Genomic DNA, 27,356 nt, shown 5'->3' on the forward strand with positions numbered 1-27,356 from the left:
AAGTCAGTGTGTCTGAGAGAGAGAGAGCAGGCAAGTCAGTGTGTCTGAGAGAGAGAGCAGGCAAGTCAGTGTGTCTGAGAGAGAGAGCAGGTAAGTCAGTGTGTCTGAGAGAGAGAGCAGGCAAGTCAGTGTGTCTGAGAGAGAGAGAGCAGGCAAGTCAGTGTGTCTGAGAGAGAGAGCAGGCAAGTCAGTGTGTCTGAGAGAGAGCAGGCAAGTCAGTGTGTCTGAGAGAGAGAGCAGGCAAGTCAGTGTGTCTGAGAGAGAGAGAGCAGGCAAGTCAGTGTGTCTGAGAGAGAGAGAGCAGGCAAGTCAGTGTGTCTGAGAGAGAGAGCAGGTAAGTCAGTGTGTCTGAGAGAGAGAGCAGGCAAGTCAGTGTGTCTGAGAGAGAGAGAGCAGGCAAGTCAGTGTGTCTGAGAGAGAGAGAGAGCAGGCAAGTCAGTGTGTCTGAGAGAGAGAGCAGGTAAGTCAGTGTGTCTGAGTCTGAGAGAGCAGGCAAGTCAGTGTGTCTGGCAGAGAGAGAGAGAGAGGCAAGTCAGTGTGTCTGAGAGAGAGAGCAGGCAAGTCAGTGTGTCTGAGAGAGAGCAGGCAAGTCAGTGTGTCTGAGAGAGAGAGCAGGCAAGTCAGTGTGTCTGAGAGAGAGAGAGCAGGCAAGTCAGTGTGTCTGAGAGAGAGAGAGCAGGCAAGTCAGTGTGTCTGAGAGAGAGAGCAGGTAAGTCAGTGTGTCTGAGAGAGAGAGCAGGCAAGTCAGTGTGTCTGAGAGAGAGAGAGCAGGCAAGTCAGTGTGTCTGAGAGAGAGCAGGCAAGTCAGTGTGTCTGAGAGAGAGAGAGCTTCAAGTCAGTGTGTCTGAGAGAGAGCAGGCAAGTCAGTGTGTCTGAGAGAGAGAGGAGGCAAGTCAGTGTGTCTGAGAGAGGGAGAGCAGGCAAGCCAGTGTGTTTGAGAGAGAGAGAGCAGGCAAGTCACTGTGTCTGAGAGAGGGAGAGCAGGCAAGTCAGTGTGTCAGAGAGGGAGAGCAGGCAAGTCAGTGTGTCTGAGAGAGAGAGCAGGCAAGTCAGTGTGTTTGAGAGAGAGAGAGCAGGCAAGTCAGTGTGTCTGAGAGAGGGAGAGCAGGCAAGTCAGTGTGTCAGAGAGGGAGAGCAGGCAAGTCAGTGTGTCTGAGAGAGAGAGCAGGCAAGTCAGTGTGTCAGAGAGGGAGAGCAGGCAAGTCAGTGTGTCTGAGAGAGAGAGCAGGTAAGTCAGTGTGTCTGAGAGAGGGAGAGCAGGCAAGTCAGTGTGTCAGAGAGGGAGAGCAGGCAAGTCAGTGTGTCTGAGAGAGAGAGCAGGCAAGTCAGTGTGTCTGAGAGAGAGCAGGCAAGTCAGTGTGTCTGAGAGAGAGCAGGCAAGTCAGTGTGTCTGAGAGAGAGAGCAGGCAAGTCAGTGTGTCTGAGAGAGAGAGCAGATAAGTCAGTGTGTCTGAGAGGGAGACAGCAGGCAAGCCAGTGTGTCTGAGAGGGAGAGAGCAGGCAAGCCAGTGTGTCTGAGAGAGAGAGAGAGCAGGCAAGTCAGTGTGTCTGAGAGAGAGAACAGGCAAGTCAGTGTGTCTGAGAGAGGGAGAACAGGCAAGCCAGTGTGTCTGAGAGAGAGAGCAGGCAAGTCAGTGTGTCTGAGAGAGAGAGCAGATAAGTCAGTGTGTCTGAGAGAGAGAGCAGGCAAGTCAGTGTGTCTGAGAGAGAGAGGAGGCAAGTCAGTGTGTCTGAGAGAGAGAGAGGCAAGTCAGGTGTCAGAGTCAGTGTGTCTGAGAGAGAGAGAGAGAGAGAGAGAGAGAGAGAGAGAGAGCAGGCAAGTCAGTGTGTCTGAGAGAGAGAGCAGGCAAGTCAGTGTGTCTGAGAGAGAGAGCAGGCAAGTCAGTGTGTCTGAGAGAGAGAGCAGGCAAGTCAGTGTGTCTGAGAGAGAGAGCAGGCAAGTCAGTGTGTCTGAGAGAGAGAGCAGGTAAGTCAGTGTGTCTGAGAGAGAGAGCAGGTAAGTCAGTGTGTCTGAGAGAGAGAGCAGGCAAGTCAGTGTGTCTGAGAGAGAGAGCAGGTAAGTCAGTGTGTCTGAGAGAGAGAGCAGGTAAGTCAGTGTGTCTGAGAGAGTGCAGGCAAGTCAGTGTGTTTGAGAGAGAGAGGAGGCAAGTCAGTGTGTCTGAGAGAGAGAGAGAGCAGGCAAGTCAGTGTGTCTGAGAGAGAGAGAGCAGGCAAGTCAGTGTGTCTGAGAGAGAGAGCAGGCAAGTCAGTGTGTCTGAGAGAGAGAGCAGGCAAGTCAGTGTGTCTGAGAGAGAGAGAGCAGGCAAGTCAGTGTGTCTGAGAGAGAGAGAGTAGGCAAGTCAGTATGTCTGAGAGAGAGAGAGGAGGCAAGTCAGTTTGTCTGAGAGAGAGAGCAGGCAAGTCAGTGTGTCTGAGAGAGGGAGAGCAGGCAAGCCAGTGTGTCTGAGAGAGAGAGCAGGTAAGTCAGTGTGTCAGAGAGGGAGAGCAGGCAAGTCAGTGTGTCTGAGAGAGGGAGCAGGCAAGTCAGTGTGTCTGAGAGAGAGCAGGTAAGTCAGTGTGTCTGAGAGAGAGAGCAGGCAAGTCAGTGTGTCTGAGAGAGAGCAGGCAAGTCAGTGTGTCTGAGAGAGAGACCAGGTAAGTCAGTGTGTCTGAGAGAGAGAGCAGGCAAGTCAGTGTGTCTGAGAGAGAGCAGGTAAGTCAGTGTGTCTGAGCGAGAGAGCAGGCAAGTCAGTGTGTCTGAGAGAGAGAGCAGGCAAGTCAGTGTGTCTGAGAGAGAGAGAGAGAGAGCAGGCAAGTCAGTGTGTCTGAGAGAGAGAGCAGGCAAGTCAGTGTGTCTGAGAGAGAGAGGAGGCAAGTCAGTGTGTCTGAGAGAGAGAGAGCAGGCAAGTCAGTGTGTCTGAGAGAGAGAGCAGGTAAGTCAGTGTGTCTGAGAGAGAGAGCAGGTAAGTCAGTGTGTCTGAGAGAGTGCAGGCAAGTCAGTGTGTCTGAGAGAGAGAGAGCAGGCAAGTCAGTGTGTCTGAGAGAGAGAGCAGGCAAGTCAGTGTGTCTGAGAGAGAGCAGGCAAGTCAGTGTGTCTGAGAGAGAGAGGAGGCAAGTCAGTGTGTCTGAGAGAGAGAGAGAGCAGGCAAGTCAGTGTGTCTGAGAGAGAGAGAGCAGGCAAGTCAGTGTGTCTGAGAGAGAGAGCAGGCAAGTCAGTGTGTCTGAGAGAGAGAGCAGGCAAGTCAGTGTGTCTGAGAGAGAGAGAGCAGGCAAGTCAGTGTGTCTGAGAGAGAGAGAGGAGGCAAGTCAGTATGTCTGAGAGAGAGAGAGGAGGCAAGTCAGTTTGTCTGAGAGAGAGAGCAGGCAAGTCAGTGTGTCTGAGAGAGGGAGAGCAGGCAAGCCAGTGTGTCTGAGAGAGAGAGCAGGTAAGTCAGTGTGTCTGAGAGAGAGCAGGTAAGTCAGTGTGTCAGAGAGGGAGAGCAGGCAAGTCAGTGTGTCTGAGAGAGGGAGCAGGCAAGTCAGTGTGTCTGAGAGAGAGCAGGTAAGTCAGTGTGTCTGAGAGAGAGAGCAGGCAAGTCAGTGTGTCTGAGAGAGAGCAGGCAAGTCAGTGTGTCTGAGAGAGAGACCAGGTAAGTCAGTGTGTCTGAGAGAGAGAGCAGGCAAGTCAGTGTGTCTGAGAGAGAGCAGGCAAGTCAGTGTGTCTGAGAGAGGGAGAGCAGGCAAGCCAGTGTGTCTGAGCGAGAGAGAGCAGGCAAGTCAGTGTGTCTGAGAGAGAGCAGGTAAGTCAGTGTGTCTGAGCGAGAGAGCAGGCAAGTCAGTGTGTCTGAGAGAGAGCAGGCAAGTCAGTGTGTCTGAGAGAGAGAGCAGGCAAGTCAGTATGTCTGAGAGAGAGAGCAGGCAAGTCAGTGTGTCTGAGAGAGAGAGGAGGCAAGTCAGTGTGTCTGAGAGAGAGAGAGCAGGCAAGTCAGTGTGTCAGAGAGAGAGAGAGCAGGCAAGTCAGTGTGTCTGAGAGAGAGAGAGAGAGAGCAGGCAAGTCAGTGTGTCTGAGCGAGAGAGAGCAGGCATGTCAGTATGTCTGAGAGAGAGAGCAGGCAAGTCAGTGTGTCTGAGAGAGAGAGGAGGCAAGTCAGTGTGTCTGAGAGAGAGAGCAGGCAAGCCAGTGTGTCTGAGAGAGAGCAGGCAAGTCAGTGTGTCTGAGAGAGAGAGAGCAGGCAAGTCAGTGTGTCTGAGAGAGAGAGAGCAGGCAAGTCAGTGTGTCTGAGAGAGAGAGCAGGCAAGCCAGTGTGTCTGAGAGAGAGCAGGCAAGTCAGTGTGTCTGAGAGAGAGCAGGCAAGCCAGTGTGTCTGAGAGAGGGAGAGCAGGCAAGTCAGTGTGTCTGAGAGAGAGAGCAGGCAAGTCAGTGTGTCTGAGAGAGAGCAGGCAAGTCAGTGTGTCTGAGAGAGAGAGCAGGCAAGCCGGTGTGTGAGTGAGGACCATGAAGGACTAAAAACCAGGGGACACACATACAGCGTGCCAGCACAGCAGTTGACATTGAGCTGTCGGTGCTGTGTGTGACGAGGAGAGGGGTGAGGAGAGGGTAAGAGGAGTGGTGAGGAGAGGGTAAGAGGAGGGGTGAGGAGAGGGTAAGAGGATGGCCCCCTTTTAGAGTTCAGGAGAGTCCCACAGGCACAAAGTGATTAATGAAGCAGCACCGACACACAGATTCATACAGGACACACACACACACTGATTTCTACAGGACACACACACACACTGTCACTCTGTACAGGTTATATTAACACACAGATGCTTTCTACAGGGCAGAGATATTCTGTACAGTCCTCACACTAACATACACACACTTTCTACAGGGCAGAGATATTCTGTACAGTCCTCACACTAACATACACACACTTTCTACAGGACAGAGATATTCTGTACAGTCCTCACACTAACATACACACACTTTCTACAGGACAGAGATATTCTGTACAGTCCTCACACTAAAATACTGAAACAAACCGATACACTGACTCCATAACCCACATAATCTATAACCAACCCCATCCATCCCCATAATCTAACACACTGACTCCATAACCAACCACATCCATCCACATAATCTAACACACTGACTCCATAACCAACCACATCCATCCACATAATCTAACACACTGACTCCATAACCAACCTCATCCATCCACATAATCTAACACACTGACTCCATAACCAACCTCATCCATCCCCATAATCTAACACACTGACTCCATAACCAACCACATCCATCCACATAATCTAACACACTGACTCCATAACCAACCTCATCCATCCACATAATCTAACACACTGACTCCATAACCAACCCCATTCATCCACATAATCTAACACACTGACTCCATAACCGACCCCATCCATCCACATAATCTAACACACTGACTCCATAACCAACCACATCCATCCACATAATCTAACACACTGACTCCATAACCGACCACATCCATCCACATAATCTAACACACTGACTCCATAACCAACCTCATCCATCCACATAATCTAACACACTGACTCCATAACCAACCTCATCCATCCACATAATCTAACACAATGACTCCATAACCAACCCCATTCATCCACATAATCTAACACACTGACTCCATAACCAACCTCATCCATCCACATAATCTAACACACTGACTCCATAACCAACCTCATCCATCCACATAATCTAACACAATGACTCCATAACCAACCTCATCCATCCACATAATCTAACACACTGACTCCATAACCGACCACATCCATCCACATAATCTAACACACTGACTCCATAACCAACCCCATTCATCCACATAATCTAACACACTGACTCCATAACCAACCTCATCCATCCACATAATCTAACACACTGACTCCATAACCAACCTCATCCATCCACATAATCTAACACAATGACTCCACTCTGCACAGGAAGCTAGCTGCATACAGCTTCTACTTGGAAAGAATGCTAATCCATGGTTTCCAATAGGATTGTCAGTCATGATGCTAACTTTAGCCCTCTGGAACTTTGAAAGAAATAGCAGTTTAAAGCCATATCATCCAAGGCAATTCTAAACACAGTTTATAATGTGAGGAGACCTCCCTTTTAATTTGATATGTGAGTGAACTACCCCTTTAATCCTGTTAACATGACGTACCATGACATGGTGTGGGAACATGGCTGGTCTCTCTGTGGATACCTGCTTAGTTAGCTCAGAGGTGACCGCACTGGGTCACTGATTCACGGTCGGACCGTGTGAACCCCTGACAGGATTAGTCTAAATGACAGAAAGACGGATGTTCATTCATTCGTTCATTCCACTCTTTCTTTCCCAGATTGTCACATAGATTGAGGATGGCAGGCTGCATCAGAGCTGAGGTTCTTAAGTGTCGCATCGGTGGGTTTCTGCATCGGGCCCATTTCACACCTGCAGTCTGGTTCTCTCTCTCACTGCAACACCGCCCCCTTGTGGCTAAAACTATGGCCTCTTCCTCCTCTACCTCTATTGTTCCCCCTCTCTCTCTCTCTCTCTCTCAACCCGCTCCCTCTCTCTCTCCCGCTCCCTCTCTCTCTCTCCCGCTCCCTCTCTCTCTCTCCCGCTCCCTCTCTCTCTCTCCCGCTCCCTCTCTCTCTCTCCCTCTCTCTCTCTCTCTCCCGCTCCCTCTCTCTCTCCCTCCCTCTCTCTCTCCCCGCTCCCTCTCTCTCTCTCCCTCCCTCTCTCTCTCCCGCTCCCTCTCTCTCTCTCCCGCTCCTCTCTCTGTCTCTCTCTCTCTCTCTCCCTCTCCTCTCCCTCTCTCTCTCTCTCTCTCTCTCTCCCGCTCCCTCTCTCTCTCCCCGCTCCCTCTCTCTCTCTCCTCTCTCTCTCTCTCTCCCGCTCCCTCTCTCTCTCTCCCTCTCTCTCTCTCTCTCCCCGCTCCCTCTCTCTCTCTCCCCTCTCTCTCTCTCCCCGCTCCCTCTCTCTCTCTCCCGCTCTCTCTCTCGCTCCCTCTCTCTCTCCGCTCTCTCTCTCTCTCTCTCTCTCTCCCGCTCCCTCTCTCTCTCTCCCGCTCCCTCTCTCTCTCTCCCTCTCTCCCTCTCTCTCCCTCTCTACTCTCTCTCTCTCCCGCTCCCACTCCCCTCTCTCTCCCTCTCTCTCTCCCGCTCTCTCTCTCTCTCTCTCTCGCTCCCTCTCTCTCTCTCTCACCCCGCTCCCTCTCTCTCTCTCCCGCTCCCTCTCTCTCTCTCCCGCTCCCTCTCTCTCTCCCACTCCCTCTCTCTCTCTCCCGCTCCCTCTCTCTCTCTCCCGCTCCCCTCTCTCTCTCCCGCTCCCTCTCTCTCTCTCTCTCTCTCGCTCCCTCTCTCTCTCTCCCGCTCCCTCTCTCTCTCTCGCTCCCTCTCTCTCTCTCCTCTCTCTCTCTCTCTCTCCCGCTCCCTCTCTCTCTCTCCCCGCTCCCCCTCTCTCTCCCAGCTCCCTCTCTCTCTCTCTCTCCCCGCTCCCTCTCTCTCTCTCTCTCCCGCTCCCTCTCTCTCTCTCTCTCTCTCTCTCTCCCTCTCTCTCTCTCTCTCTCGCTCCCTCTCTCTCTCTCCCGCTCCCTCTCTCTCTCTCCCGCTCCCCCTCTCTCTCTCCCGCTCCCTCCCTCTCTCCCTCCCGCTCTCTCTATTGCCCCTGCTCCCTCTTTCCTGCCCCTGCTATCACACACACTGACACATACACACTGACAAACACTGACACACACACACATACTGACACACACACACATACTGACACACACATGGTGAAGCCAGCTGATAGTGAATCATTGGATAATGAAGAGAGGTTTAGACAGTGATCAGCAGACGGCTCCCCAGTGTAATACCAATCAGAGGCTGCAGCATGGAGAAATTAGTCAACCTTTCCTCTCCTCCTCTCTCTCTCCCTCCTCTATCCCGCTATCCTGAGTTGTGACAGCCACTAAGTTTCTCATAACTCATAACAGAATACTGAGGAGAATGTGATGCTAAGGATTAAATGGAAACATTCCCCTCACACATTTTCAACAGTCACCTTGTTGACCTTGCGTTTGCAGTATTTTCCGTTCAGGGCTACGTCACATCTACTCGTGTAAATTTACACAAAGATCTAAGAACAATTCTGAGATTTGTACTTTGAGATAAGCGGTCTATTACAGCTTCAAATAGTTTAAGGAGAGATGAAAACGTTTTGGGTCGTATATCAAGCGTTCATCCCTTAGGGGTCCTAATGTTGACAGTAGACAGAACAACACCAAGGGCGTCTCTGTGTGTGCCTGTCTGAAAGGAATGTTATTTGGGAGAGAGAAGAGATCCCTGGCTAGTGGAAGTGGGCCCTGACAGAAGAGGGGAGTAAACATCACAAGAGGCCTACCTCACTCCTTTATCCTCCCCACACCCCACCAGCACCCACCTTCCCCCTTTCTCTGTTTCTCTTGGATCATTTGTCTGAAAATGACAGTTTTAGCCTTTTAGCAAAGACATTAGCAAAGATGTTATGGGGTAAGCACAGAGGCATAGTTAAAAACAAACCCTTTGGATTCCGAAACCTGAAATTTCAGGCCTCTTCCCCCCCAAACAACCAAGCATAGAGTTGGCCTCAGCCACCTATTGGCTTCACTAGATCTGTGGGGGCGACTTGACAAGAGAGATGGAATCTGCAGATCTACTTATTTTGCTTCTATGTCAGGCTTCAATCCTCATAGTTTTGATGTGTTATCAACATCTATATACATCTATCTATACAGTGCCTTGCGAAAGTATTCGGCCTCCTTGAACTTTGCGACCTTTTGCCACATTTCAGGCTTCAAACATAAAGATATAAAACTGTATTTCTTTGTGAAGAATCAACAACAAGTGGGACACAATCATGAAGTGGAACGACATTTATTGGATATTTCAAACTTTTTTAACAAATCAAAAACTGAAAAATTGGACGTGCAAAATGATTCAGCCCCTTTACTTTCAGTGCAGCAAACTCTCTCCAGAAGTTCAGTGAGGATCTCTGAATGATCCAATGTTGACCTAAATGACTAATGATGATAAATACAATCCACCTGTGTGTAATCAAGTCTCCGTATAAATGCACCTGCACTGTGATAGTCTCAGAGGTCCGTTAAAAGCGCAGAGAGCATCATGAAGAACAAGGAACACACCAGGCAGGTCCGAGATACTGTTGTGAAGAAGTTTAAAGCCGGATTTGGATACAAAAAGATTTCCCAAGCTTTAAACATCCCAAGGAGCACTGTGCAAGCGATAATATTGAAATGGAAGGAGTATCAGACCACTGCAAATCTACCAAGACCTGGCTGTCCCTCTAAACTTTCAGCTCATACAAGGAGAAGACTGATCAGAGATGCAGCCAAGAGGCCCATGATCACTCTGGATGAACTGCAGAGATCTACGGCTGAGGTGGGAGACTCTGTCCATAGGACAACAATCAGTCATATATTGCACAAATCTGGCCTTTATGGAAGAGTGGCAAGAAGAAAGCCATTTCTTAAAGATACTTTTGCAAGGCACTGTATATGCTGTGTTTGTGTTATCTACAGACTTTATATCTATCTGCTGTGTTTGATAATATGACTATGGAGGAATAAGGAGGACAGGGCTGCTGACCTGTGTTGACATGGACCTTGAAAAATGAAAATAGTTCATTCTCATCATGCTGTGTTTGAGAGCACCTTCGCACGTTTCCCATTATAGATGTTTTATAGCACGTGTCAAGTCATGAACCACCAGAGATGTCAGTACACTTCCAAAACGACATCGTAAAAAGTGACATAATCCACTTCGATCAATCGATGAAGACCATTATGACTTCATCCACTAACTGGTCTTCAGTAAGCGACCTCAGCTGGCTATAACAGCCTTACGTCACATGTTATAATAGACCGGCCCAGTTCACAGGCCCCTTCCATACACAGTGATCTCAGCCAGAGAAACCCATGATCTACATGCCAGCCCTGGCCTGGCTGGGTGCCAGCGTATGAGGCTGCTGGGTGATGAATGTGCAGCGCTCCACCACTTGACATTTCCCATTAAAACCAAGCAGCGCCTGATTTCCATGCCACGTGCACAGGCACAGGCCTCATCACTTTCTGTCCATGCATTATTATTGGCTGGAGCAGAATGGATCGCCTCATCACTTCTGCTGTCCGAGTGTTATCATTGGCTACTGGGGGATAGATTGCCTCGTCAGAGAGTATTCAGCATTGAGAATTCTGCATCTCGGAGAGAGAGGGAGGGAAGGAGGGGGAGGTTAGGCAAGTGGGGAGAGGCAGTGAGTGAGAGAGAGAGAGAGAGAGAGAGAGAGAGAGAGAGAGAGAGAGAGAGAGAGAGAGAGAGAGAGAGAGAGAGAGAGAGAGAGAGAGAGAGAGAGAGAGAGAGAGAGAGAGAGAGAGAGAGAGAGAGAGAGAGAGAGAGAGAGAGAGAGAGAGAGTGGCCCTTGTGTGTGAGGCTGAGTTTCTATGATGACAACAAATTAAGCTAGATTTTTACTTAATGGTATTGACCCAGTGGTGTATGTTATATTCTGTGATCAGGCCTAGGCGATGCGGACACAAATCCATAGGACAATAATTCAAGCAATGATCAGGATAACGATAGGCTATGAAAGACTATATGATATGAGGGTTTCTATTGGAAAACTTTGGGTGGCACAGCTGCCATTTGAATAAGATTGCTCCTCTGATACAGGTAAAGTAGCTAGCATTTAGATACAGTACCAGTCAAAAGTTTGATGAAATAACACATGGAATCATGTAGTACCCAAAAAAGTGTTAAATATATTTTAGATTTTAGATTCCTCAAAGTAGCGTTGATGACAGCTTCGCACACTCCTGGCATTCTCTCAACCAGCTTCATGAGGTAGTCACCCGGAATGCTTTTCCAACAGTCTTGAAGGAGTTCCCACATATGCTGAACACTTGTTGCCTGCTTTTTCTTCACGCTGAGGTCCGGATGGAACCAAAAATCTCACATTTGGACTCATCAGACCAACGGACAGATTTCCACCAGTCTAATGTCCATTGCTCGTGTTTCTTGGCCCAAGCAAGTCTCTTCTTCTAATTGGTGTCCATTAGAAGTGTTTTTTTGCAGCAATTCAACCATGAAGGCCTGATTTACGCAGTTTCCTCAGAACAGTTGATGTTGAAATGTGTCTGTTACTTGAACTCTGTGAAGCATTTATTTGGTCTGCAATCTGAGGTGCAGTTAATTGCCGATTTCTGAGGCTGGTAACTCTACTGAACTTATCCTCTGCAGCAGAGGTAACTCTGGAGCTTCCTTTCTTGTGGCGGTCCTCATGAGACAGTTTCATCATGGCGCTTGATGTTTTTTTGCAGCTGGACGTAAAGAAACTATACTATTTCTTGAAATGTTCTGCATTGACTGACCTTCATGTCTTGAAGTACTGATGGACTGGCATTTCTCTATGCTTATTTGAGCTGTTCTTGCTATAATATGAACTTGGTCTTTTACCAAATAGTTATTGTCTGTATACCAACGCTACCTTGTCACACCACAACACAAGTGATTGGCTCAAATGCATTAAGAAGGAAAGAAATTCCACAAATGAACTTTTAACAAGGCACACCAGTTAATTGAAATGCATTCAAAATCAAATCAAATTTTATTTGTCACATACACATGGTTAGCAGATGTTAATGCGAGTGTAGCGAAATGCTTGTGCTTCTAGTTCCGACAATGCAGTGATAACCAACAAGTAATCTAACTAACAATTCCAAAACTACTGTCTTATACACAGTGTAAGGGGATAAAGAATATGTACATAAGGATATATGAATGAGTGATGGTACAGAGCAGCATACAGTAGATGGTATCGAGTACAGTATATACATATGAGATGAGTATGTAGACAAAGTAAACAAAGTGGCATAGTTAAAGTGGCTAGTGATACATGTATTACATAAGGATGCAGTCGATGATGTAGAGTACAGTATATGCGTATGCATATGAGATGAATAATGTAAGGTAACTAACATTATATAAGGTAGCATTGTTTAAAGTGGCTAGTGATATATTTACATCATTTCCCATCAATTCCCATTATTAAAGTGGCTGGAGTTGGGTCAGTGTCAATGACAGTGTGTTGGCAGCAGCCACTCAATGTTAGTGGTGGCTGTTTAACAGTCTGATGGCCTTGAGATAGAAGCTGTTTTTCAGTCTCTCGGTCCCAGCTTTGATGCACCTGTACTGACCTCGCCTTCTGGATGATAGCGGGGTGAACAGGCAGTGGTTCGGGTGGTTGATGTCCTTGATGATCTTTATGGCCTTCCTGTAACATCGGGTGGTGTAGGTGTCCTGGAGGGCAGGTAGTTTGCCCCCGGTGATGCTTTGTGCAGACCTCACTACCCTCTGGAGAGCCTTACGGTTGAGGGCGGAGCAGTTGCCGTACCAGGCGGTGATACAGCCCGCCAGGATGCTCCCGATTGTGCATCTGTAGAAGTTTGTGAGTGCTTTTGGTGACAAGCCGAATTTCTTCAGCCTCCTGAGGTTGAAGAGGCGCTGCTGCGCCTTCTTCACGACGCTGTCAGTGTGAGTGGACCAATTCAGTTTGTCTGTGATGTGTATGCCGAGGAACTTAAAACTTGCTACCCTCTCCACTACTGTTCCATCGATGTGGATAGGGGGGGTGTTCCCTCTGCTGTTTCCTGAAGTCCACAATCATCTCCTTAGTTTTGTTGACGTTGAGTGTGAGGTTATTTTCCTGACACCACACTCCGAGGGCCCTCACCTCCTCCCTGTAGGCCGTCTCGTCGTTGTTGGTAATCAAGCCTACCACTGTTGTGTCGTCCGCAAACTTGATGATTGAGTTGGAGGCGTGCGTGGCCACGCAGTCGTGGGTGAACAGGGAGTACAGGAGAGGGCTCAGAACGCACCCCTTGTGGGGCCCCCGTGTTGAGGATCAGCGGGGAGGAGATGTTGTTGCCTACCCTCACCACCTGGGGGCAGCCGTCAGGAAGTCCAGTACCCAGTTGCACAGGGCGGGGTCGAGACCCAGGGTCTCGAGCTTGATGACGAGCTTGGAGGGTACTATGGTGTTGAATGCCGAGCTGTAGTCGATGAACAGCATTCTCACATAGGTATTCCTCTTGTCCAGGTGGGTTAGGGCAGTGTGCAGTGTGGTTGAGATTGCATCGTCTGTGGACCTATTTGGGCGGTAAGCAAATTGGAGTGGGTCTAGGGTGTCAGGTAGGGTGGAGGTGATATGGTCCTTGACTAGTCTCTCAAAGCACTTCATGATGACGGAAGTGAGTGCTACGGGGCGGTAGTCGTTTAGCTCAGTTACCTTAGCTTTCTTGGGAACAGGAACAATGGTGGCCCTCTTGAAGCATGTGGGAACAGCAGACTGGTATAGGGATTGATTGAATATGTCCGTAAACACACCGGCCAGCTGGTCTGCGCATGCTCTGAGGGCGCGGCTGGGGATGCCGTCTGGGCCTGCAGCCTTGCGAGGTTTAACACGTTTAAATGTCTTCCTCACCTCGGCTGCAGTGAAGGAGAGACCGCATGTTTTCGTTGCAGGCCGTGTCAGTGGCACTGTATTGTCCTCAAAGCGGGCAAAAAAGTTATTTAGTCTGCCTGGGAGCAAGACATCCTGGTCCGTGACTGGGCTGGGTTTCTTCTTGTAGTCCGTGATTGACTGTAGACCCTGCCACATGCCTCTTGTGTCTGAGCCGTTGAATTGAGATTCCACTTTGTCTCTGTACTGACGCTTAGCTTGTTTAATAGCCTTGCGGAGGGAATAGCTGCACTGTTTGTATTCGGTCATGTTGCCAGACACCTTGCCCTGATTAAAAGCAGTGGTTCGCGCTTTCAGTTTCACGCGAATGCTGCCATCAATCCACGGTTTCTGGTTAGGGAATGTTTTTATCGTTGCTATGGGAACGACAACTTCGACGCACGTTCTAATGAACTCGCACACCGAATCAGCGTATTCGTCAATATTTGTATCTGACGCAATACGAAACATGTCCCAGTCCACGTGATGGAAGCAGTCTTGGAGTGTGGAGTCAGCTTGGTCTGACCAGTGTTGGACAGACCTCAGCGTGGGAGCCTCTTGTTTTAGTTTCTGCCTGTAGGCAGGGATCAACATAATGGAGTCGTGGTCAGCTTTTCCGAAAGGGGGGCGGGGCAGGGCCTTATATGCATCGCGGAAGTTAGAGTAACAATGATCCAAGGTTTTACCACCCCTGGTTGTGCAATTGATATACTGATAAAATTTAGGGAGTCTTGTTTTCAGATTAGCTTTGTTAAAATCCCCAGCTACAATGAATGCAGCCTCCGGATAAATGGTTTCCAGTTTGCAAAGAGTTAAATAAAGTTTGTTCAGAGCCATCGATGTGTCTGCTTGGGGGGGGATATATACGGCTGTGATTATAATCGAAGATAATTCTCTTGGAAGATAATGCGGTCTACATTTGATTGTGAGGAATTCTAAATCAGGTGAACAGAAGGATTTTAGTTCCTGTATGTTTCCTTCATCACACCATGTCTCGTTAGTCATGAGGCATACGCCCCCGCCACTCTTCTTACCAGAAAGATGTTTGTTTCTGTCGGCGCGATGCGTGGAGAAACCCGTTGGCCCACCGCATCGGATAGCGTCTTCCCAGTAAGCCATGTTTCCGTGAAGCAGAGAACGTTGCAGTCTCTGATGTCCCTCTGGAATGCCACCCTTGCTCGGATTTCGTCAACCTTGTTGTCAAGAGACTGGACATTGGCAAGAAGAATGCTGGGGAGTGGTGCGCGATGTGCCCTTGTTCGGAGTCTGACCAGAAGACCGCTACGTTTCCCTCTTTTTCGGAGTCGTTTTCTTGGGTCGCTGCATGCGATCCATTCCGTTGTCCTGCTTGTAAGGCAAAACACAGGATCCGCGTCGCGGAAAACATATTCTTGGTCGTACTGATGGTGAGTTGACGCTGATCTTATATTCAGTAGTTCTTCTCGGCTGTATGTAATGAAACCTAAGATGACCTGGGGTACTAATGTAAGAAATAACACCTAAAAAAAACAAAAAACTGCATAGTTTCCTAGGAACGCGAAGCGAGGCGGCCATCTCTGTCGGCGCCGTTAAAGTTGCCTAGGTGACTACCTCGTGAAGCTGGTTGAGAGAATGCCAAGAGTGTGCAAAGCTGTCATCAAGGCAAAGGGTTCAGTTGACATACCACACACAGGAGCTTTTGAAGACTTGTCTCAGTGTGTGTTGGATGCCATATCTTAGGAAAGCTAATGGGTGTAAGTACTGGATCTGATAGAGCTTGGCCTGCAAACTCCCCAAACATTATCCCAGGGCTTATGTTCCAGCTAATACAAACAGGGAACACTCAGTGAAGAGGGAACAGACAGGGGGACTTTTTCTGAACAAACTGAAGCTTTTCTCCTAAAGAGATGATACCAGAGACTCTGCACGTCATACCAATACATCATCCTAATAGAAGGAAACATACAATATGTATCATATAACGTTGGGTACATTATAGCATAATTGGGAAAACCCCACGTCTGTTTACAGATTAATCCTATAGTCTTAGTCCTGGGATCAACTGGGATATCAATCCCCAGTATTAGTAAACAAACCACACAATGAGAATACTCTGATTGGGCCGTCATCTCAGATATCCCCCAGAATGTGTGTGGCTGATCTGATCCAGGACCAACTGATCCTATACCCCTGACACTAACATGGTAGAAATAGAATTACTATCCATAGAAATATAATTACTAGAATGGGTCACCCATAGTAATTATGTTTCTAAGACGATTGTGACAAATAGCAAAACTGACCTTAGATCAGGCCTTAGGGCTGAAATTTATCCTGTGGCACCATAACATGCCTTCTCTTGCCAGACGCCAGATTTTCATTTAAAGAGGAATGTTGTGGCATCTACTGTTACATGCAGTGGTGGGATACAGTACAGATGAAGGACCTTAATTTGATCACCCTATTGAAGGAGAACTTTCCTGCAATGAAGGAAATGTTACATTTGTAGTGTATTTGAGGTTTAAAAAGGCTTCTGAAATGTGTCATTTCCACTTTTAAACTTTTACCTTACGCAAAATGCATCACCCCCTACAAAAATATCCATTAATTATAATCCACATGATAATTCACATTTCCTGTTGCTGCAGGACTATTTTCCCGCTGTAGTAACCTGGCTCAAATTAAGATTCTACATCTGTATGTGGCGAGGGGATAAAATATGAAATACACCAAATGTTTAGTGACAATTGGGAACCTCCAACACCCGGACAGCAGAAGTGCTGAGGCAATCCATGGCTCCAGGGTTATAATGTGACACCGTTTCAGGTTGTAGCATGTTTGTTTGGGTGGATTAGTGTACGCTAAGGCCTCACTTTCACACTACGTATTTTAGACAGCTCTCCCATAGACAATGCATTGGCAGGCGGCAGAGCCATACAGTACATCATGCAGAAAATGGGAAAATGTCTAACCTGCATGTTGGCACCAAGTGGAATTAGACACAGCTCAAACTCACACTAATCCAACATGTCTCCAAGGTGGATAGGGGAGGGATTTGGGATTGGGTGTGTTTATCTAGGTCTCATCACAAATGGCACCCTATTCCCTTTTATAGTGCACTACTTTTTACCAGGGCCCATTTGGGACAAACACAATAGAAGTAGGATCTTCATTTGATCACCCTTTTGTTGCTGGGAATTTCCCTACAAAGCAGGAAATGCAAACTTGTCGTGTATTTGATTATTAAGGGGCTTCTAATGTTTGTAAATTCAGTCTTGCCCTAATGAAAAATGTATCAACTCCATTAATTATAATCCACATAATAATTCACATTTCCTGTTTCTGCAGGATTATTTTCCTGATGTAGCAAACTGTCTCAAATTAAAGATCCTACATCTGTATAGCTCTGGAGGCAGGTCCCCTCAGCCACAGCTGAATGGACCGGAGTCGCCGTGTCTGTTCCACCAATCCCAGGCCCTGCCACTGACACATGACATTCCATTCAGAGCACCTAGGCAACTGCATGCCCAGGGGAAACGTGGAAAATATGGAAACCTTTCTTTAGCTAAAAAAAAAACACAAAAAAACAACAGAAGATCTAGAATTAGCACAGACTGCAGTCATTTGTCCTCGCCAGTTAGGAGGAAAATAGCAAAATGGAAGTGTTTCTCTGTGTTTATTCAAGGTAAATGGGGCATGTAAAAGAGGGATTTAACAACCTTATTGAGTGAACACTTCCACTCCCAGTTCAGTCATGAAAGCATGTTTACAGGACAAATAACCCCATAGGCCTGCTAGCACTCTAATCTTCAAAAAGAACCAGAAAAGGACGTGGGAAAAGAGCCCACAGACAACAATGACATGTTATGTAATAATCAGACTGAGATAGCCTGAAGACAACTGTCCAATTATGACAAAGACAACTAATACATTATTATATTCTAGCTTGTTACTAAATAAAGGAGGTGCCATTGAAATAGGGGTGTAATTACAATATACTTTCAGTTTCTTTACCTTCATCATTGTCTCGAACGTGTGTATAATGAAACTGACAGAAAACAATAAAGCTCAAAACGAAACGTGAAACTAATGTAGTGCTCGCAGGCAACTCGACATAGACAAGATCCCACAAAAACAATCAGAGCCAATGATAGACAGCTGCCTCTGATTGGGAACCATACCAGGCCAAACCATAGAAACCCACCCTAGTCACACCCTGACTTAACCAAAATAGAGAATAAAAAGGATCTCTAAGGTCAGGACGTGACAATCATGTAATTAATTACCCACTTATCCCGAGCGGTAAAGTGCCCTGTGACTTAATCCAACCACTGAACGTTGACTTTGATGTGATGGGAATTATGGAATGAAATGGGCGGGAGCAATGGGAATTCCATGTGGAAGATGATCCCTCAAATCTGCTGTATTCACACAACCCTCCTTAAGATGAGGGGGTGGAAACCTACACTATTGTACTAGCTTTCATTTGAGCTTTCCGTCCGTCTCAATGAGAGGTTTAAAGCATTCTCTCTGATCCACTGACAGATAGGCCTGCTGGATGTAACTACAGTAGAATGCTCTTCAGAATGCGTATCATGTATCTGCCATTGTTTCATCGAGAGACCTGTGTGTAACAGTGAAACAACGGGACCTCAACCCAGGCACAAACAACAAACATCAAACACATTAGTGTGAGTGTGATTGTGTGTGCTCACATTGTGTGTGTGTGTGTGTGTGGTCGGGTTGTGTCAGGTAAGAGTGAGGCAGGGGTTGCCATGGTAACGCAGCACAGAGGACACTGTGTTTCCCTGTAGAGCTAGCGAGCGAGAGGAATGTGGCACGGCATTGTGGGAGAACGGGAGAGCCACACTCGTACACATACCTTATCAGATAATTACACAACCTGTGTGTGTGTGTGTGTGTGTGTGTGTGTGTGTGTGTGTGTGTGTGTGTGTGTGTGTGTGTGTGTGTGTGTGTGTGTGTGTGTGTGTGTGTGTGTGTGTGTGTGTGTGTGTGTGTGTGTGTGTGTGTGTGTGTGTGTGTGTGTGTGTGTGTGTGTGTGTGTGTGTGTGTGTGTGTGTGTGTGTGTGTGTGTGGGCTTATATGAACCTCTCAGAGAGGAGCTGTCAGTTTGTATGATAATGTTCAAAAAGAGAGTCCGAGAGATAAAGTCAGTGAAAATGTGTGTATACGTGGTACAATCAATCTTCTACATAAACATTACTCTGGATGTCTACAGTGTCCAGCTTGGCTTGTCAGCCTTCTCTTGTATTGATATGACTCCTCCTCCTGTATTGATATGACTCTTTTACTGTATTGATATTAATCTTTCTCCTGTATTGATATGACTCCCTCTCTTGTATTTATAATCATCTTTCTCCTGTATTGATATGACTCCCTCTCTTGTATTGATATGACTCTTTCTCCTGTATTGATATGTCGCCTTCTCCTGTATTGATATGACATTTTCTCCTGTATTGATATGACTCCTTCTCCTGTATTGATATGACTCCTCCTCCTGTATTGATATGACTCTTTTACTGTATTGATATTAATCTTTCTCCTGTATTGATATGACTCCCTCTCTTGTATTGATAATAATCTTTCTCCTGTATTGATATGACTCCCTCTCTTGTATTGATATGACTCTTTCTCCTGTATTGATATGTCGCCTTCTCCTGTATTGATATGACTCTTTTACTGTATTGATATGACTCCCTCTCCTGTATTGATATGACACTCTCTCTTATATTGATATGACTCTCTCTCCTGTATTGATATGACTCCCTCTCTTGTATTGATATGACTCTTTCTCCTGTATTGATATGTCGCCTTCTCCTGTATTGATATGACTCTTTCTCCTGTATTGATATTACTCTTTTACTTTATTGATATGAATATCCTTTATTGATATGAATCTTCCTCCTGTATTGATATGACATTTTCTCCTGTATTGATATGACTCCTTCTCCTGTATTGATATGACTCCTTCTCTTGTATTGATATGACTCCTTCTCCTGTATTGATATGACTCTTTCTCCTGTATTGATATGACTCCTTCTCCTGTATTGATATGACTCTCTCTCTTGTATTGATATGACTCCTTCTCCTGTATTGATATGACTCTTTCTCCTGTATTGATATGACTCTCTCTCTTGTATTGATATGACTATTTTACTGTATTGATATTAATCTTTCTCCTGTATTGATATGACTCTTTCTCTTGTATCGATATGACTCTTTTACTTTATTGATATGACTCTCCTGTATTGATATGAATCTTCCTCCTGTGTTGATATGACTCTTTGTCCTGTATTGATATGACTCCTCCTCTATTGATATGACTCTTCTCCTGTATTGGTATGACTCCTTCTCCTGTATTGATATGACTCTCTCTCCTGTATTGATATGAAACTTTCTCCTGTATTGATATGACTCCCTTTCTTGTATTGATAATAATCTTTCTCCTGTATTGATATGACTCTTTCTCTTGTATTGATATGACTCTTTCTCTTGTATTGATATGACTCTTTCTCCTGTATTGATATGACTCTTTTACTGTATTGATATTAATCTTTCTCCTGTATTGATATGACTCCCTTTCTTATATTGATAATAATCTTTCTCCTGTATTGATATGACTCTTTCTCCTTTATTGATATGACTATTTTACTTCATTGATATGACTCTCCTGTATTGATATGAATCTTCTTCCTGTATTGATATGACGCTTTTACTGTATTGATATTAATCTTTCTCCTGTATTGATATGACCCTTTGTCCTGTATTGATATGAATCTTTCTCCTGTATTGATATGACCCTTTGTCCTGTATTGATATGACTCCTTTTCCTCTATTGATATGACTCTTCTCCTGTATTGACATAAATCTTCTCCTGTATTGATATGACTCCCTCTCTTGTATTGATATGACTCTTTCTCCTGTATTGATATGACTCTTTTACTGTATTGATATGAATATTTATCCTGTATTGATATGACACTCTCACTTATATTGATATGACTCTCTCTCCTGTATTGATATGACTCTTTCTCCTGTATTAATATGACTCTTTCTCCTGTGTTGATATTACTCTTTTACTTTATTGATATGAATATCCTGTATTGATATGAATCTTCTACCTGTATTGATATGACATTTTCTCCTGTATTGATATGACTCCTTCTCCTGTATTGATATGACTCCTTCTCCTGTATTGATATGACTCCTTCTCCTGTATTGATATGACTCCTTCTCCTGTATTGATATTAATCTTTCTCCTGTATCGATATGACTCTTTTACTTTATTGATATGACTCTCCTGTATTGATATGAATCTTCCTCCTGTGTTGATATGACTCTTTGTCCTGTATTGATATGACTCCTCCTCTATTGATATGACTCTTCTCCTGTATTGGTATGACTCCTTCTCCTGTATTGATATGACCCTTTCTCCTGTATTGATATGACTCCTTCTCCTGTATTGATATGACTCTTGTATTGATATGACTATTTTACTGTATTGATATTAATCTTTCTCCTTATTGATATGACTCTCCTGTATTGATATGAATCTTCCTCCTGTGTTGATATGACTCTTTGTCCTGTATTGATATGACTCCTCCTCTATTGATATGACTCTCCTGTATTGGTATGACTCCTTCTCCTGTATTGATATGACCCTTTCTCCTGTATTGATATGACTCCTCCTCTATTGATATGACTCTTCTCCTCTCTTCTCCTGTATTGATATGACTCTCCTGTATTGATATGACTCCTTCTCCTGTATTGATATGACTCTCTCTCTTGTATTGATATGACTATTTTACTGTATTGATATTAATCTTTCTCCTGTATTGATATGACTCTCCTGTATTGATATGAATCTTCCTCCTGTGTTGATATGACTCTTTGTCCTGTATTGATATGACTCCTCCTATTGATATGACTCTTCTCCTGTATTGGTATGACTCCTTCTCCTGTATTGATATGACCCTTTCTCCTGTATTGATATGACTCCTTCTCCTGTATTGATATGACTCTCTCTCTTGTATTGATATGACTATTTTACTGTATTGATATTAATCTTTCTCCTGTATTGATATGACTCTCCTGTATTGATATGAATCTTCCTCCTGTGTTGATATGACTCTTTGTCCTGTATTGATATGACTCCTCCTCTTTTGATATGACTCTTCTCCTGTATTGGTATGACTCCTTCTCCTGTATTGATATGACTCTCTCTCCTGTATTGATATGACTCCCTTTCTTGTATTGATAATAATCTTTCTCCTGTATTGATATGACTCTCTCTTGTATTGATATGACTCTTTCTCCTGTATTGATATGACTCTTTCTCCTGTATTGATATGACATTTCTCCTGTATTGATATGACTCCTTCTCCTGTATTGATATGACTCCTTCTCCTGTATTGATATGACTCCTTCTCCTGTATTGATATGACTCCTTCTCCTGTATTGATATGACTCTTTCTCTTGTATCGATATGACTCTTTTACTTTATTGATATGACTCTCCTGTATTGATATGAATCTTCCTCCTGTGTTGATATGACTCTTTGTCCTGTATTTATATGACTCCTCCTCTATTGATATGACTCCTCCTCTATTGATATGACTCCTCCTCTATTGATATGAGACTCCTCCTCTATTGATATGACTCCTTCTCCTGTATTGATATGACTCTTTCTCCTGTATTGATATGACTCTCTCTCTTGTATTGATATGACTATTTTACTGTATTGATATTAATCTTTCTCCTGTATTGATATGAATCTTCCTCCTGTGTTGATATGACTCCTCCTCTATTGATATGACTCTTCTCCTGTATTGGTATGACTCCTTCTCCTGTATTGATATGACTCTCTCTCCTGTATTGATATGAAACTTTCTCCTGTATTGATATGACTCCCTTTCTTGTATTGATAATAATCTTTCTCCTGTATTGATATGACTCTTTCTCTTGTATTGATATGACTCTTTCTCCTGTATTGATATGACTCCTTCTCCTGTATTGATATGACTCTTTCTCTTGTATTGATATGACTCCTTCTCCTGTATTGATATGACTCTTTGTCCTGTATTGATATGACTCTTTTACTGTATTGATATTAATCTTTCTCCTGTATTGATATGACTCCCTCTCTTGTATTGATATGACTCTTTCTCCTTTATTGATATGACTCTTTTACTTCATTGATATGACTCTCCTGTATTGATATGACTCTTTCTCCTGTATTGATATGACTCTTTTACTGTATTGATATTAATCTTTCTCCTGTATTGATATGACTCCCTCTCTTGTATTGATATGACTCTTCTCCTGTATTGGTATGACTCCTTCTCCTGTATTGATATGACTCTCCCTCTTGTATTGATATGACTCTTTCTCCTGTATTGATATGACTCTTTCTCCTGTATTGATATGACTCCTTCTCCTGTATTGATATGACTCTTTCTCTTGTATTGATATGACTCCTTCTCCTGTATTGATATGACTCTTTGTCCTGTATTGATATGACTCTTTTACTGTATTGATATTAATCTTTCTCCTGTATTGATATGACTCCCTCTCTTGTATTGATATGACTCTTTCTCCTTTATTGATATGACTCTTTTACTTCATTGATATGACTCTCCTGTATTGATATGACTCTTTCTCCTGTATTGATATGACTCTTCTCCTGTATTGGTATGACTCCTTCTCCTGTATTGATATGACTCTCCCTCTTGTATTGATATGACTCTTTCTCCTGTATTGATATGACTCTTTCTCAGTGTGAGGAGCTCTGGTCATAAGCTACTGTTCGTCTCCAGCCAAACATGGACTGACACCCTGTGTCTAACACTGGCCTGTGGTCTGCCACTGAGCTGACAGACGGAGAGAAAGAGAGAGCAGCCTGTACACAGCCAGACCCCTCTGCATCCCAAATGGTACCCTATTCCCTGGGTAGTGCACTACTTTTGACCCACAAGGCCCTGGTCAAAGGTAGTGCACTATAAAGGGAATAGGATGCATTTTGGGATGTAACCTATCTCTCACTCAATCTCTTTAAGAGATAAAGTAGGAGGATTCCTGTAGGAGACACAATAGCATAGACATGTAATAAACATTATGTGTGTGCATTTTATAAAAAGAGTAGGTAACCTAGAGGATAGTTTTGGGCCTGTATTTTTTTATTTAACCTTTATTTAATTAGGCAAGTCAGTTAAGAACAAATTCTTATTTACAATGACGGCCTACACCGGCCAAGCCTTAATCCGGACGACTCTGGGCCAATTGGTTGAAACTGGTTGAATCAAGGTTCTTTCCACATCATTTCAACAACAGAAATGTCATTTGAAAATGTTGAATCAACATGGAAAACTGATTGGATTTGAAAAAAGTCATCAACATCAGGGAATTTCGTTGTTTTTTCATCCAACGTTTTACCTAAATCCAATAACATGATGACATGTTTAGATGATTCCACGTTGAATTCACGTTAGTCGACAACTCAACCAAATATAAATCAAAACTATACATAGAACTGATGTCTGTGCCCAGTGGGATGTGAAGGGATAAAACTCAGTTTAAGACAGTAAATCATTTTTAAGGCCCAGCCCACTTCTGCCATGTCATGACATACCTGGACCACCTATTGAGATGTGCCTTTTGTTAAGTAAATCAGTTGACAAATAAGGTGATAAGGAGACAGGGCGAAGACTTTAAATCAATTAAGTCATCGATGTAAATGAAATGAGCACTTGACTTGACTGATGTGAAGGTTGTGCTGTTAGCCTTGAGTCCATCTGTCAGCCCTACTATTACACAGCACCTTGGCTAGCTCTCCCCAACCCACTCTACACACACACGCACACGCACACGCACACGCACACGCACACACACACACACACACACACAGGTAAACACCTGATGCCCAGGTGCAAAGGGGTTTTTGTATGAAGACCAAAGAGGTCTCCCTCTCTCTCTCTCACACACCTCATAAACCCCAGATGGGAGGTGGAGGGTGGTTGAAAGGTAGCTTTTGATCTGACAGGTCAGGGTGTAAGGTGGAGGGGAGGAAGAGGTGGGGAAGAGGAGGGGGAGAGGAGGAGAAGAGGAGGAGCCACTGTCCAGGAATGACATCTAAAAATGGCACTAACTCACAACATGAACCTCATGAGTAAGGACCTGTGTCACAATTAAGTGACTTCCTTTTCAAATATCCTTTCCTTGTCTCCTTTCCTTGTCTACTCTCCTTCCCATAGATACTTTAACGATTATAACACTTTGTCCATTCCACCAAAACAAAGCAGCATCTTGTTACCCCAGCTATACCTCCCCTTCCCCTCTTCATGTTATCAAGCCAAAGACCAGACACCCAAAACCAGACCACCCCAGTCCAGCACAGCCAGCAACGCCCACACCGCTAGTGGAGTTGTTCTGCCAACTTGGATGTCTGCCTAGTTCTACTCATAGGTTTTGAAAACAGCTTGACTGTTTGGGGTTTGAACTACTTTTACAAAAATCTGCAGGTAATTGGCATAGACTATTTATAGTCGCCATATGCCAACCTGAAAATGCGTCATATTGCCTGATGTGCCTCTTGTCTCAGCGCATGACAGAAATGATAGAGTACAGTAGTCTACCAGTGCAAACAAGGAGAGTTGGATTTTATCTTGAGTTTCAAGCCAAGGTAAACCTTTCTAAACAAATGAAGGCTAACAAGGAAAGTTGCGTGGGTGATAGGAAGACTGCGTGACAGTGACGTCGGCGGTGTTATTAGAAACGATGCGTGACAGGTAAACAAACAGACGTCAAGGCAAATGTGCCCTGAAGCCAAACATACAGACCTCCCTTTAATTCATTGTCAAGTTCAGATCGTGTACTCGAACTACCTATTTTTACTTAAACGACTCAAGAATATCATCCAAAATCAGGCCAAATGTATTATTTTTCTTACCTTTGACAAGATTGTGGATTCTTCTTTCTCTTTCTCCTCATAGCGACCGAGGGGCACCAACAACTCGTCCTCACAACAGATGAAACTCACAGTACATCCCATATAGACGAATTCAGTGAACAATGATCCATTCAATTCAAATCATATCATGTCCCGATATATCATGTTGCGGCTCTGCTCTATTTTTTCAAATCAGAGCTTACGGTCGCAGTTTCCAAAAGACACACTGAAAAGTCACGCAGGTGAGACAGGCGCGAGTAGTCTACAACCCGTGCTCCAGTCTCCTCAATAAATCTCGCAGACATTACTCAGTATTCCCGCTGAAATTTGGTGGATAAAATCCGTCACCTACCCCACGCTGGTATGGAGTGGAGCAAAGGCACCCGCAAATGTGTTTGTAATTCAACTCTGCTCATTCCTCCCTCAGCCTCTCATAACCTGCCCAGTACGACAACTTCCAAAGACTGGTCCCCGTGTGGAACATAAGTATGCTTATTTAAAATGGATGGGTGTTAAAATATGTTTAGCCTTGAAACGTGTGTGTTTATTAATGATGATGAATATTATTATTGACCTAATATTTAACTATCGATGAACTACAGTACTTCATCCCCATACGGTTATTTATATTATTTATTTAGCTCCTTTATTTAGCACCCCAGTATATCTTCTTGCACACATCTTCTACACATCTATCACTCCAGTGTTTAATTGCTATATTGTAATTATTTCGCCACTATGGCCTATATATTGCCTTACCTACCTTATCCTACCTCATTTGCACACACTGTATATATACTTTTTCTATTGTATAATTGACTGTACAGTGGGGCAAAAAAATATTTAGTCAGCCACCGATTGTGCAAGTTCTCCCACTTAAAAAGATGAGAGAGGCCTGTAATTTTCATCATAGGTAAACTTCAACTATGACAGACAAAATGAGAAAAAAAATCCAGAAAATCACATTGTAGGATTTTTTTATGAATTCATTTGCAAATTATGGTGGAAAATAAGTATTTGGTCACCTACAAACAAGCAAGATTTCTGGCTCTCACAGACCTGTAACTTATTCTTTAAGAGGCTTCTCTGTCCTCCACTCGTTACCTGTATTAATGGCACCTGTTTGAACTTGTTATCAGTATGAAAGACACCTGTCCACAACCTCAAACAGTCACATTCCAAACTCCACTATGGCCAAGACCAAAGAGCTGTCAAAGGACACCAGAAACAAAATTGTAGACCTGCACCCGGCTGGGAAGACTGAATCTGCAATAGGTAAGCAGCCTGGTTTGAATAAATCAACTGTGGGAGCAATTATTAGGAAATGGAAGACATACAAGACCACTGATAATCTCCCTCGATCTGGGGCTCCATGCAAGATCTCACCCCGTGGGGTCAAAATTATCACAAGAACGGTGAGCAAAAACCCCAGAACCACACAGGGGGACCTAGTGAATGACCTGCAGAGAGCTGGAACCAAAGAAACAAAGCCTACCATCAGTAGCACACTACGCCGCCAGGGACTCAAATCCTGCAGTGCCAGACGTGTCCCCCTGCTTAAGCCAGTACATGTCCAGGCCCGTCTGAAGTTTGCTAGAGAGCATTTGGATGATCCAGAAGAAGATTGGGAGAATGTCATATGGTCAGATGAAATCCAAAATATAACTTTTTGGTAAAAACTCAACTCGTCGTGTTTGGAGGACAAAGAATGCTGAGTTGCATCCAAAGAACACCATACCTACTGTGAAGCATAGGGGTGGAAACATCATGCTTTGGGGCTGTTTTTCTGCTAAGGGACCAGGACGACTGATCCGTGTAAAGGAAAGAATGAATGAGGCCATGTATTGTGAGATTTTGAGTGAAAACCTCCTTCCATCGGCAAGGGCATTGAAGATGAAACATGG

At 44.8% G+C, this 27,356-nt stretch overlaps 1 protein-coding gene across 11 annotated transcripts in view; it reads right to left on the reverse strand.

The window, feature by feature from the left end:
- The window catches only part of LOC124011440 (tensin-like), a 335,052-nt gene extending 309,170 nt beyond the window's left edge, over positions 1-25,882 (reverse strand). For 6 of the 11 annotated variants that reach the window (XM_046324825.1, XM_046324821.1, XM_046324823.1 and 3 more), the window contains exon 1: positions 25,453-25,882. In XM_046324825.1, coding sequence (XP_046180781.1) covers positions 25,453-25,554 — 102 coding nt within the window. In that variant the 5' untranslated portion in view covers positions 25,555-25,882. The remainder of the gene's footprint in view (positions 1-25,452) is intronic. The other 5 variants (XM_046324826.1, XM_046324818.1, XM_046324827.1 and 2 more) reach the window with 2 other exon arrangements.
- Between the last annotated feature and the right edge of the window lie 1,474 nt (positions 25,883-27,356).

The sequence above is a fragment of the Oncorhynchus gorbuscha genome, linkage group LG23 (assembly GCF_021184085.1).
Source record: "Oncorhynchus gorbuscha isolate QuinsamMale2020 ecotype Even-year linkage group LG23, OgorEven_v1.0, whole genome shotgun sequence".
In the NCBI taxonomy this organism is placed as follows: Eukaryota; Metazoa; Chordata; class Actinopteri; order Salmoniformes; family Salmonidae; genus Oncorhynchus; species Oncorhynchus gorbuscha.